This window comes from Ailuropoda melanoleuca, chromosome 10 (assembly GCF_002007445.2).
Source record: "Ailuropoda melanoleuca isolate Jingjing chromosome 10, ASM200744v2, whole genome shotgun sequence".
NCBI lineage: Eukaryota > Metazoa > Chordata > Mammalia > Carnivora > Ursidae > Ailuropoda > Ailuropoda melanoleuca.
The window spans coordinates 35,292,983-35,305,376 of NC_048227.1; the positions used below are offsets into that span (position 1 = coordinate 35,292,983).

General features: G+C 55.5%; 1 protein-coding gene across 3 annotated transcripts in view; it reads left to right on the forward strand.

Annotated features, from left to right (window-relative positions):
• SRL (sarcalumenin) overlaps nt 1-12,394 on the forward strand; it is a 46,715-nt gene that overhangs the window by 24,698 nt on the left and 9,623 nt on the right. Inside the window, exons 4-5 of one of the 3 annotated variants that reach the window (XM_034670466.1) lie at nt 9,411-10,436; nt 12,139-12,240. In XM_034670466.1, coding sequence (XP_034526357.1) covers nt 9,411-10,436; nt 12,139-12,240 — 1,128 coding nt within the window. The remainder of the gene's footprint in view (nt 1-9,410; nt 10,437-12,138; nt 12,241-12,394) is intronic. The other 2 variants (XM_034670468.1, XM_034670467.1) reach the window with 2 other exon arrangements.

Sequence of the window (12,394 nt, forward strand, 5' to 3'; positions counted from 1 at the left end):
GGCTCCTCTGCTATGAGCCTGCTTCTTCCTCTCCCACTCCCCCTGCTTGTGTTCCCCTCTCTCGCTGGCTGTCTCTATCTCTGTCGAATAAATAAATAAAATCTTTAAAAAAAAAAAAAAAGAAAGAAAGGCTTCCCTGACCGGGAATCAAATCATTTCTGCTGTTTCAAGCTGCCCAGGTTGTGCTTTGTTGCAGCAGCTGCAGGAACAGGCTTCGGTGCGGGCCTTTGGGGCCCTGGTCCTGCGCGGCTGGCTGGCAGGCAGGCAGGCCGCTGGCTGGAGCTCTTCTGAGGTGGCCTGGTGGAGCCTGCGTGGGGCCCTTGGTGTTGATCAGGAAGGGTCATCCCGGGGACAGTGAGTGCGGAATGTTCACTTGCTCTTGCCCCACCCTCTGGCCTGCCCTTGGCTTTGACCTTCCTCTCCCCAGGGGAGCCCCGTGGGAACTAGAATTCCACTCGCCCTGACCTGCCTAGTCACCAGGCTGCCGAAGGAAAGAAAAGCTCTGGGTGACAAGGGCCTTGTTTGGTTTCAGAGTTTGAAGAGACAAGAGGAGAGCTCTGGCCCTTGGTGACGCTAACGCCACCAAGAAGGAAGCCACTCTTGAGTTTAATTGCGTAAAATGATTTTTCCCTGGGGTGGGGATGTCCAGAGAGGGAAGTCTGAGGGAGGGACAGAGCCACCTCTCACCGAGAAAGCATGGCCCACGTGTCTGAGGTTCAGTGGGCTAGGCCACTTGAGAATGCAAACCGGGAAGCCGGCTCCCAGGGGAGACATGGGATTTCTAGAACATTCTACCACAGAGTCACCTGGATATTCTTTGCCTGTGGTCTTCCAAGCTCTGAAGTGCTAACTGAGGGTAATGGATGGATTTGCTCGAGAGGCTTTGGGAGTTTGTACCATCTGTGGAGCAGCGAGCGGACAGAAGTCTTCTTCCTTTTCCCTTGTGACTTAGACTCTGGAAAGCTCTTTTGGCTGGTTTTGTTTGGCCTCTGCAGTCCTGAACTCAGAAGCTAGGAGCTGATCTCATGTAGCTTTTGTGGAACCAGCTGACCTTTATCCTCTGGTGAGGGGACAGTGAGCCCCTCCCTGCTTTCTCCTCCCCGTGACAGCAGAGCAGCCGGAGTCATGGTGAATGTGGGGCTGGGCCGGGTGCACATGGCCTCCTGGAGCTTGAACCTTACCCCAATCCTTCCCAAAGTCTCCGTTGAGACCTGTGCTTGGGTACCCAAACTGACGTCAGAGCCCTCAGCTGGCGCTCCTTGGGAGGCTGTGCCTTATATAGGAGCAACCGGAGGAAGGACAGGGTGATCCCAAGAGTGCTGGGTCTCAGGGAGAGGGTGAGGGGCCCAGGGAGTTTGTGCTTATGTCCAGCTTTGCTCCCAGCTCAGTAGGCGGCTTCCAGCAGGCTCGGTCGAATGCTTCCTCTGTGAAATGAGTGAGTTGGGCTAGTTAATTTCTAAGTTTCCTTCCAGCACTACAAAGCTCTAATGCAAAAATAACCAAAACAAGATGAGGCTTGGGGCCATGAGCACAAGGACCTAGGAGTGGAGCCCATCTGTAGTGAACTTGGTGAAGCCGTTTGGGAGAGAAGGTGGAAAGATCTGCCTCTTGGCATCTGGATAGCAGTTTTGCTGGAAGGGTCTTTGGGCCGGAGCACACAGGGCAATACACGGGGCAGAATATCCGTGTTACTGCTGCTCTAGCCTCTGCCCTCGGCTTGAGCTTCCTTCATAACCACCTCGGAGCAGACTTGGGGGCAAACAGCTTCTCTGGTCTCCTTGGCGGCTGCAGGTAGGATCTGCTAAGGACACCTCACTGCTGAGCACGTGTGGGCGAGGCCAGGCACCGCTCACGGGGGCGAAGAGGGGCTGCCCGTGATCGCACAGACCCACATGCGAAGCCCTTCAAAGCTGCAAAAACATGAGCTCTGATTTCAGCCGAGCAGGACAAGCAAAGTGCTACTCACACCGGAGCTAGAACCACTCTTGCTCCATCTGTGGCGCGGTCAAAGCTACTTTCTCAAGGCCTGAGTCATTTTGAAGGGCTTACTGCTTTGCTCCCTGCTTTGCTCACTTATTCCAAGGACAACGAGGACACGCTGGCACTGTGGTGGCCTCTCCGGCTGTGTTGCCACTTGTGAGAGCTGAGAAGGGCCCTTAGTCGCTCTTCCTCCAGGCAGAGCCTCTCACCCATTCTCAGACACACGCAGCCCACAAGTGGGTCTGCTTAGGCGTCCTCCTGAGGGTGCATTTGTGCTGGAGGCAACATGCAGGGTCACCTCCCTTCAGTGGTGGATAGAAGGAGTCTAGGAGGTTGGGGGCAGAGAGGAAACTGTTCATTGCCTCAACAGTTTCTGGGTGAGTCAGGGCTGACTGGAAGTGGGGGTCAGTCACCACAGTAGTCAACGTGGGGCTCAGCAGGATGAGACCTGGGCCCCAGGGTTGTTGACAGCTGAGGCCCATTCCTGTCCCAGGCCAGCTGGAACCTCATGGAAAAAGTCAGGTTACCCCCAGCATGCCCACAACTCCTCGTCCGAGGAAGTTGAGGAAGATTTGGGAGAAGCAGCCCCGGGCAGAAGGACCCCTCTGGCCCACTGACTGACCCCCCAGAAACAGAGGGTTGGAATGAGTGGAGTAAAGGCGAGCCAGCTTGGCTCCTGTCCAGAGCTTGTTCTGTTTTGCCCCACTCAGTGAACTTGGGATTTGGCCTGGCATCTTTGCTCTTCTAGGAAATTAGTATTATTATATCTGACGTTGCAGGATGCTTCTAAACATCAACTAATGCTTTAAATACTTGGAAGGGGATGGCAAAGGAGGTATTTTATGGATGAATGGAGTTGGTGCAGGGGGAGTGAGGACCAAGGTCACATTGCCGGTTAGTGAGACATGGAGGAGCTATCCTGACTTCTGACTCCATTCAGAGACCAGTCTGGGTCTGGGTCTCGTGGCAGAAGGAAGCCCCGAGATGTGGTCCCAGACCAGGCTGGGGAAGGTGTCAGATCCATTTCCCAAGCTGGAGAATCAAGTGGACTTCACCCTGCTTCCTTTCCTTGGGGCTGCGATGGGTCTGGTGAGTCACTGTTCTCCCGACTTCCAAGCCCAGGTGGCTCTGACTGGAACTCAGGGCAGCCCTCTGACCGGGACCTCAGGGCAACCCTCTGACTGGGACCTCAGGGAGCCACACTCCTTTGGCTCCCAGTAGATCTCTCCCTGCCTGGTGACCAAAACTCAATCATCAGCCCTCCCAGAGGTCATCCTCCAGACTCCAGGGAGACGCCGTGTCTTTGGGTGGGGAGGTGGGAGGTGGAGGGTGGCAACCACCTGTTTCGGGACCTGGCGTGCACCTCTCCCTCCTGCCTTCTCTCTCCTGCCCAGCTCAGCCCCTCTGAATGGAGGAAGTATTGTCCAATGACTCCTGCAAGGATTTCTGTTCACTTCAGGCCGGGCTGATCTCCGGGAAAACTGGGTTTTCCACAGGCTATCCCTTTAATAATTGAGTCACATTGAGGGGTGAGGACTTCGGGTTTTACTTCTTCCAGAGGTATTTGCCTTTCGAAAGTGAGCGCTCATCGCGTCTGTGAGTCCTCTGGGCATCAGCAACAAGAACGTGCATTCATGGTGGTTGTGGGATTGTGGGTGATTTCTCTCCGTAGCCCCCAAAGCAAGAATTCCCAGGAATTAGGGATGGGGAAGGGGGTGTGGAGTTCTCCTGTCAATTCTCTGGACTTTATGGGCTAAAAACAATTGTCTTGAAGTCTTAATCCTTTTTAAAGGGAGAAGGAAGAGGGTAGACTGAGAAGCTGGCTCACCCCCTCTCCTTTCTGGGGGTTGGTGGCCTGGTGTTGGGAAAGCCGATGAGACTCAGTTGGTGGAGAGCTAGCTTCTAGAAGGAGCCTGTGGCTGATTGGTTTAACCAGCTCCATGGCCTCGGGGCAGCCATTCCTCAGAGTTTTAGGCTCCCGATCAGTGAAATCAAACCACTTGGTCGGGTCTGTGAGGGGGTCCCTTTCTACTCCTAATCCCATGGTTCTCTCTGATTGGTGCCCTTGTCATTGTGTCCTATCCCTTGGGTGAATTGTTTTGGGGCTAGAGTCCAGCTGGGGACTAGCTGTTCTGGTGGGATTAACCTTGACTTTAGGAGCTTGGCCGGAGGCCAAAGAATCTTCCGAGGATGGCTGACTCGCCCACTGTGCCCTGGGTCCGTTGCCCCGGGAGAGAGAGCTAAAGGCCAACAGAATGGTGAGAGAGAGGGTCTTGGGGTTCTGGGAGGATGTGGACACTTCCCTTCTAGGGTCCTCAGCGTGGGCATCTGCAAAGCTGCCTGAAGGCTCATCCAAGAAGAGAAAGAGCAAGGGGCCCTGAGTGGTGAACATTTACTCTTGTAAATAAGGTCAAGAAAAAAATGGGACACCCAAAGAGGCTGCTGACCATTGGCCCAGTCCAGGAGTGTTCAGAGACAAGATCTAGGACGTGGAAGGGGTCTGCTGCTCTGGCTCTATAGACTGTCCTTCTGAAGGGCTCTCAGCTGCACTTGAGGCATGGCCGATGAGCTGTCTGAGTATTTGGGTGAAGGACAGCCTGGCGAAAGACGTGGGACCCTCTGGATGCAAGACTGGTGTTCCTGACTCCTGGGTACAGATGTGTCCAGGGCTAGAACTGGAAAGTGATTGTCCCCCTGGGGCTTTATTACGGATGACTCATCTGCATAACTGTGTATGAGTGACTGTCAAAGGTATTTTACCTGTGTGTGACTTGGACTCTGTAGTTCCAAATGGATGAGAAGACACGTGGAGGATAACCTTGGCAGAGCCTTAGAAACATGTGCCAAGGAGTCTTGGACAGGTGGGATTGAATTTACCTTCTGTTCCGTGGAGACACAATAAATTCAGCACCTAGAGGTGGGCTCAAAACAGGTCAGCCAAACAAAATCTCGGGTTCTGAGCTTTCTTCTCCCGATCTCCAGCTTCCATGCAGGCTCGCTGACGCCTGGCACTGAGGTGGCTCAGAGCAGTGGCTCTCCAGCTTTGGTGCTCCTTAGCCTCACCTTCTGAAACACGCAGCTCCACACTGACCCGCCCTTGGACTGGGCGTCCGTGCTTGGAAAGCCCCGCAGGTCTCGGGTACCGCCCGCACGTGGCCGGGGAGCTCCACTTTATTTCTTGGCCCGAGCTCTAGCCCATTCCTGGAATGCTTGTTGGGCAAACAACTTGACTTTCCTGTGTCCGCTTCCTCAGAGGTTAATAGTCCTTGCTTCCCGTGCTTCAGAGCACTGCCCCACTGCTTTGGGTGCGTGGCGTTCCGCGTGGAGGTGAGACATCACCCAGCTCAGTGCCTGGCGTGTGTTGGTCAGCAAAGTCAGCAGATGCTGTAGTCGGGGCTCCTTGGGCTTTTGGGGAAAATGATCAAGAGGAGGTTAGTGGAATTTTTAGTGACAAGACAGGAGAGGCAGGAGCAGTGGCTGTCACCCCCATCCTTAGGCCCCCTATCCTGTCTCTGGGAGGGACAGACCCAAGGGAAGCAGCTGGCAGGAGATAAAGGAGTGGCCAAACCCCAGCTCCTTCATCTTCCCATGCCCAGGCACATCAACGGAGCCCTAGCCTTCATGGGACATGGTGTGCAAGCTACATGGGGGCAGAACAAACTCTGGGCTGAGAGCCGTGAACCTGGGCTCTGCCCCAACCCTGCCCTGACCTTGGGAAAGTCTCTAGAGCTCCCTGGCCAGAGCTTCCCCCTCTGCAGTTGGACTCGGCAAGGCCTCTGGTGACTCCACAGTTCTGAGACCATGTGGAAAGTGCTTTGGAACGGGTTAGGAGCTGGGGAAAATCAGGTGTTTGGTTGGTGGTAGAGAGAGGAACTGAGCCTGGAGCCCCTGTTGGGGCTGTGGATGGGGCAAGCCGCTGAAAGGCTGACTCCGAGGACGGCAGAGGTGGTGTCAGGAGAGAAAGCAGAACAGGTTTATGCCATGCTCTGCCTGGCGCTTGGGCCTTCCTATGGTCTGTGGGGGTTGAGCTGGGGGCTTGCTATTCATGGACCGTTATGTAAGCACCCAGGCCTGTCCGGGCCAGGCGGCTCCCTTGGCAGCGGCACATACAGTACAGCACTGTGCGTCCTGGGGTGGACCAAGACTCATCTTACCAGGCTCTCAACTCATTCAGGGTGTCCGGGGTGCCCTTCCTCTCCTCTGGGGGCCACTACGGGGCTTCAGCTAGATGCTGGGGAGATCAGGGAGAGAGGGAAGACACTGGATTTGATTTCATGGAATTGAACTGAATTTAATCAGAGGCTCTTGAAGCTTCTGACTGCCTCCCGGTGGGGATCCCAGGCCCAATGGCACAGCTTGTTTCATTGAGAGATTTCCCTTCAGAGTTATTTTTAGCCTGGGAAGGAAGGTCACAGGGCACGAAGGCGTCACCCTCGGGCTTTTTTGCTCTAAATTGCTTAGCAGGTCAGTGACAGCTTGACACTAAATCATAAAAACCAGGGAAGGGTATGGATGTCCACACACACGCACATACCTGAATTGCTGTCTAGGGCCCAGGAGTGGAAATACACAACAATGAGAAGTTCACAATGAAGTCTGGGGTCCTCATCTCCCTTGGGATTATGTCACCCTTTCACCTTACCAGGGACAGAGGGTGTTCTGAGAATATCAGAAACACCACAGGTGGTCAGACCCAGAGTATGTTCCACCCATGATCCCCACCACCACCATCCCCCCACCATCACCATCATCATCACCATCACCACTACTCCACCACCATCCCCACTGTCATCATTACCACCATCCCTACCATCATCATCATCAATAGTAGAGGACAATAGAGGCCTGTGGAAAGGGCTAGATTCACCAGAGAACCTGGACCATTGCTGTTCCAAGGGTGCATGCCAAGCCTTGGGGACTCATCCAACTTGGGAGCCCCCAGTGGGCACATGAGTCGAGAGGGGCCAAGAGCAGAAGCCTTGGCCTCAGGGCTCAGGATTATTTGGTTTATCAGTGGTTTGCAACTTTGGCTGCATGGTAGAATTACCCAAGATTTTGTTGTTGTTGTTGTTGTTGTTAAAGTCCTGATACTGAGGATACATCCTAATTCAATCAGAACCTCTGAGGAGAGGGGAGGAGTGGCAGCAAGAACTGGGTGATTCCAATGTGCAGCCAGTCCCCGGGACCTGGGTCAGAGGCATTTATCAGGTGGCAGAGACCAGTGCTTCTCAAACTAATGTGGAAACGAATCACCGGGGCACCTTGTGAAAATGCAGATTCTGATTCAGTGGGTCTGAGCTGGGGCCCGAGAGTTTGCATCTCTACCAAGCTCCTGGGTGATGTTGGTTCTGCAGGGGCCCAGACCTCACTCTGAGTAGCATGGGGGTAACACCTCGCTTTAGGGCCAGGCGGCCTCCTTTGCTGCTCTGTAGTTAAATGGCTTCAGCCAGTTATCAGCTGTGTGCCGGGCAAAGCATTCAGTGTCTCAGATTTCAGTCCTCTCAGCTGTAAAAACGGGGAGAAGAGTGAGACTTGTCTTCCAGAAGCAAGTGAGATGAAGTAAATTGAGTAAGATCAGTTCATGTCTTATTTACATAAAATGCTTATGCATAGCCCGGCGCACTGAGTGGTTGTACAGATGTATCTCATAGGAGATGTATTACATGTGTGTTGCTGCTCAGAGACTGTCAGTCTCTGGGTTAAACCAAGTTCCTGCCATAGATTTTTCTCCAGGGGGTCCGGGGGGATGGAGATGTAAGCAGAAGAATTAGGAGATAAGGAAAGAAAATTCTAATGGGTAACCCAGCTCTCCCCTGGAGGGGCCAGAAATTCTTATTGTTCACACATGTCACTGCAGACCTCTCCATGGCACTTTCTGTGGGCTGGGCAGGGTCCCAGGCCTGGGGAACACAGGGAGGATTATGAAAGCCTTGGTTCTTGCAGTATGATGTGGAGAGAAGGTGTGTGCAGAGAGGGGCTCGGTCCCAGTGAGAAGGGGTTCCCCCATGCACCCCTAAACACAGGTTGGTGCAGGAGGCCTGGACGAGGAGTAGACAGTTCTGAGTTCCCACTCATTAGCCACCTGCTGTCTTAGGCAAGTCAAAGACTTTCTGTAGACCTTCTGAAATGTGTCTGATGGTAACCAAGGAGGTCAGGTGAGGTCATGAACATGAAAGTGGCCTATCAGTGTAAGAGGCTTCTTTATAATTACAGGGACCCAGATTTCCTCCTTCTGGATTTGATAGCAGGTTGCTGCTCTGGGGATTAATGAGAAAATATTTGCTCTTGGCCCCTGGAGGCTGCCCCAGCTTTCAGGGAACCAGATGGGTGGGTACCATGAGGCAAGAGGGGCACCCCAAGATGTGGCTTTTCTTTGTGGGAGGTAGAGATGGCTGTCCCCAGCAGAGGTGGGATGCCGCTTCCCCAGAAAGCATCTCTGTGAGTCAAGGGAGTCCCCAGGGCTATCTCAGCTACCCCAAGGCAGGGGACAGTCTTCCCTCGTCCCCCTCCTGGAACTTCCTCCTTAAACGGGTCCCAGCCTGGCTGGAAAGGGACAGAAGGGATAGACCCAATCCTTTCTCCTGACCCCATTTTGCCTATAAATCCTACTTATTTCCTGACACAGTTCTCTGGCACAGACTAGGCCCCCACCTCACTCTCTCCTGCTCTGCTCTCTGTGTGCCCTTAACTCTCCTGATAAAGCCATGGGCCCTTAGAAGGGGATCCCCTCAGGCAGGGGTTGGCTAAGGCCACTGGGAAGCCCTGGCCCTGCCTGTTTTGGGTATCTCCTCCTTAGGCCTTGTCCCCTCTAATTTAAGCCAGCAAGGCCAGCAAATGCCTGCCCTTAAGGGGACAGAGTTGGATATGTGACTTAACGTCGCTGAGAGCCACAAGTAATCCCCTAAGTACTTGCCGTGTAACCTGAGATGATCTGGCCTGCACACACCTGTTTTCGCTCCTTTGCTGATAGCAGTATAAAACGCATGTCAGTTAATGACTCTAGGAACTGACAAGGGGGTGGAATGCCCAAGCATCTGTCCTATCTTGGAAAGATCTCCCGGTGAGCCTGGCTGCACGTGCCTGCCGCAAGTTTGAGGAAGGGCTGGAAGAGATCCTTGAGCTTCCCTCCCTGTGGTGATCAGGACCCAGTGGAGGCTGAAGAGTCAGGGCCGGGGGTGGGGATCTCGGGGCGGCTCAGCTGCTGACTCCCCCGGGGATGGACAACGGGTGATAACGCCCGAGCTTCCAGGTCTTGGGAGGGAGGCTGAATAATGCCCGCTCTGCTTGCCTCAGAGGGCATCTATGAAGACCAGGGAGGGAGGTCCACACCTCACTCTCGGAGGACAGGAGCTAGGTTGCGTTAGACTCTTTAGAGAAGCGGAGTGAGTGCCAACCCTGTGAAACTGACCAATGGTGTTCTAATCATTTAGAACTGCAAGTTTCTGCTTCGGGTGGCACAGAAGATGTTGGCAATTTGTTGGAGAATCATTTCTCTGCTGGAGAAGCAAGTCTAGAGGAGAAGGAAAGGGCGCTTTATGCGGAGGCGGCCCCTCGAGAGAAGACCCTGCTCCTTCACTCCCAGGATGGCAGGGAGGCTGAGAGCTCGGAGCAGACAGCTGCTGGGGCCCCCGCCGGCACAGGCCCGGGCTCTGGTCCCGAAGCCCGCCTCTCCAATGCCTCAGCCTCAGAGTCAGCTGCCCCCGGGGATCCTGCGGGACCTGGGGAGGAAGAAGAGGGCCCACCGGGAGCCAGCACCCTTCCAACAGAAGGGGAGGGCGGGCCTGGGGAAGAGCTGGGGTTGGGAGAGGGCCCAGGACAGGAGGGGGCTGCCGGGGAGGCTGAAGGGCAGGCTGGGAGTGGTGTGGTCCTTGAGGAGGCGGAGGAGGTCCTAGGGGACCACCCCGTGCAGGGGGTGGCAGGAGGGACTGCGCAGCCGGAAGGCTCGGGGGCCTCTCCCGGCATGGAGGTCACAGAGGTCCACGCCCCTGAGACACGACAGGAGGACAGCCCAGAGCCTGATCGGGGGCCAGAAGTGCCAGATGGAGTCTTGGACACGGACACAGCAGCCAAGGAGGGGGCCGAGGACCAGGGGGAGCCCAGCCACAGCCCAGCCTCGGAGACCGGCCATGCACAGAGCTTTGAGGCAGGGGGCACCCAGGAGGGCCACCCCCCCAAGGCCCAGACACCAGGGCTAACTGAGGAGGGCCTGGACGAGGCCTCCTCTGAAGAAGAGAGCGGTGACCACAGTGGAGGCGAGGAGGAAGGAGCTGCATCCGAAGAATCTGAGGAGGACAGTGGCGACGGGGAGAGTTCAGAAGAAGCAGGGGATGCCTCGGAGGAAGCTGGGGAGCCCCAGGAAGCAGCAGGAACCGAGAGCCTTGGAGATGAAGGGACCCAGCTGCGCGCTGAGGAATTGAATACAGGGCCCAAGGGGGACGAAGCGGAGGGGCCTCAGGGTAGGGGATCCCCACGATTGCTCCCAGCCCCTCGGGTGGCTACAGTCTCCCTGGAAGATGTGTGTGGGGGGGCATAGGCAGGGACAGGGTGGGGCAGGAGAACCCCCAGCCAGCTCTGGGTTTGCTGGGTGGAGGCCCCGGCCAGGATGCCTGGTCCATGAGGTGCCTTCCGGCTGAGCCACTAAAGCCTGTTCAGAGGGACCAGTGGGGCCCAGAATAACCCGGTCACTTCAGAGTGAGGCCCTCCGGAGCCTCCCTGTTAGGGTCCCTCAGTCTACTTTAACATGGACCAGTTCCTTAACCTGAAGGACACGGGACACAGTGGCAGGTTTTGAGGCCCCCTGTGGTGGTAGGCATGTGTGTAGGGTGTGTTCCGGAGCCCCCTGGGGTCTCCTCTTGAAGACTAGGCTGGGTCCAGTGGGGTGGACGGGGACTGGGGTCAGGATGGTGATAAGAAATCTCAGGCTGGTTGGGACACTGAGGTCCTACAGGATTGGGGGAAGGGGCGCAGGGGAGGGGGGGTGCTGACACTGGAGATGTAATGCATCCTAGAGATGGCTGGCGCCCTGCCATGTTGCATCCGAATATGCTGGCCTGGACCAAGAGTGGCTTTCAGGATGGAGGGCCTGGGCTCAGTCATCACTTTCCAGAATGGCTCCCCCACAGATTTCCTTGCAGGATTTCATTTCCACCCTGCTTGTTGGGTACTTGCACCTTCCACAAGAGGGAAGGTCTGCAGTCAGCTGGTCAGCTGGTGGCTCCCCTTTTCCCCTGTCCCCTCTGTGCTGTGTTTGGGGTTGGGCTGCCCTGGCGGATCTTGGTGGAGAATTAGTCCTGAGGTGCTGCACAAGGCACAGTGATTCCTCTCTGCTCCCATCGCTTGTGGGACTGGTCTCCCCTGCCCCTCACGCCCAAGTCCAATCCCACCTGGTAGGCCTACAGTATAGGTATTCCTCCCCGGGAACCTGCAGGGGGTCACCGGGGCATCTCCCGCTTGGTCAGAAGTGAGGGTTGTCTCATCCACCCCCACCCCCACCCAAGACGCCCAGCCGTGGCTCCTCCCACCCAAGTCCCACAGCAGCCTGTGTGATCCTGATAAAATGCTCATTTTGTTGGGTCAGTTGTTTGCTTAGAGCCCCTCCCTGGCTGCCAGTGCTCCTAGGAAGTAAGGCAGACTCCTATAAACCACTCCTGTCTCCTGACCCCATCTTCACCTGCTTAGCTCCTCCCTTCCTCTCGGATCTCAGCTCACAAGGAGGGTTTCTGACTCCCCTGCTGAGACTTCCTAGGCACACATCTTAGGCCCTCATAGCTTCTGGAATCTTTGCTGCCCTAGCCACGATGCTGACTGTAATTATTACCTTACTTTCAAGATGATTTCTCTCCCTCTCCCCATGAGACTGTAGCAAGTCTCCCTGAGGGCAGGAGCTATGTCTGTTTTGGGCACCCCGCATTCCCAGCATGGAGCTCAGTGCCTGACGTGTGGTAGGTGCTCAGTCCATATTTGTTGAATACGTGAAATGGATCATGGAATTTAGCAGAAATTGAGTTCGAGTTTTCAGAGTCCCTCCTTGAGACGGAACTCGTTGGTTCAGTTGAACCTGGCAAGCCTTCCTGCAGCACTTCCTTATGCCCTTTCCTGCAAAGAGCAAAGCCCGGCTCTTAGCTTTGCCCTAACCCTGCTCTCTGCTTCTCTCCCCAGAAGAGGTGGAGGATGTGAGTGAAGAAGCCCCGATGAGGGACCGCTCCCACATTGAGAAAACTTTGATGCTGAATGAGGACAAGCCAGTAGATGATTACTCTGGTAACCATAGGAAGGACCTGGGACTGGGGCTGGGTCCAGGGCTGGGCTCTGAGGCCGGTGGGTCCCCAGGGCTGAGAGCCCTGGAGATGGGGGGCTCCCTGGAAGAGGCTCCCAGAGCAGCGTCCAAGGCCTGGGTGGGGGTTCTGGATTGGCA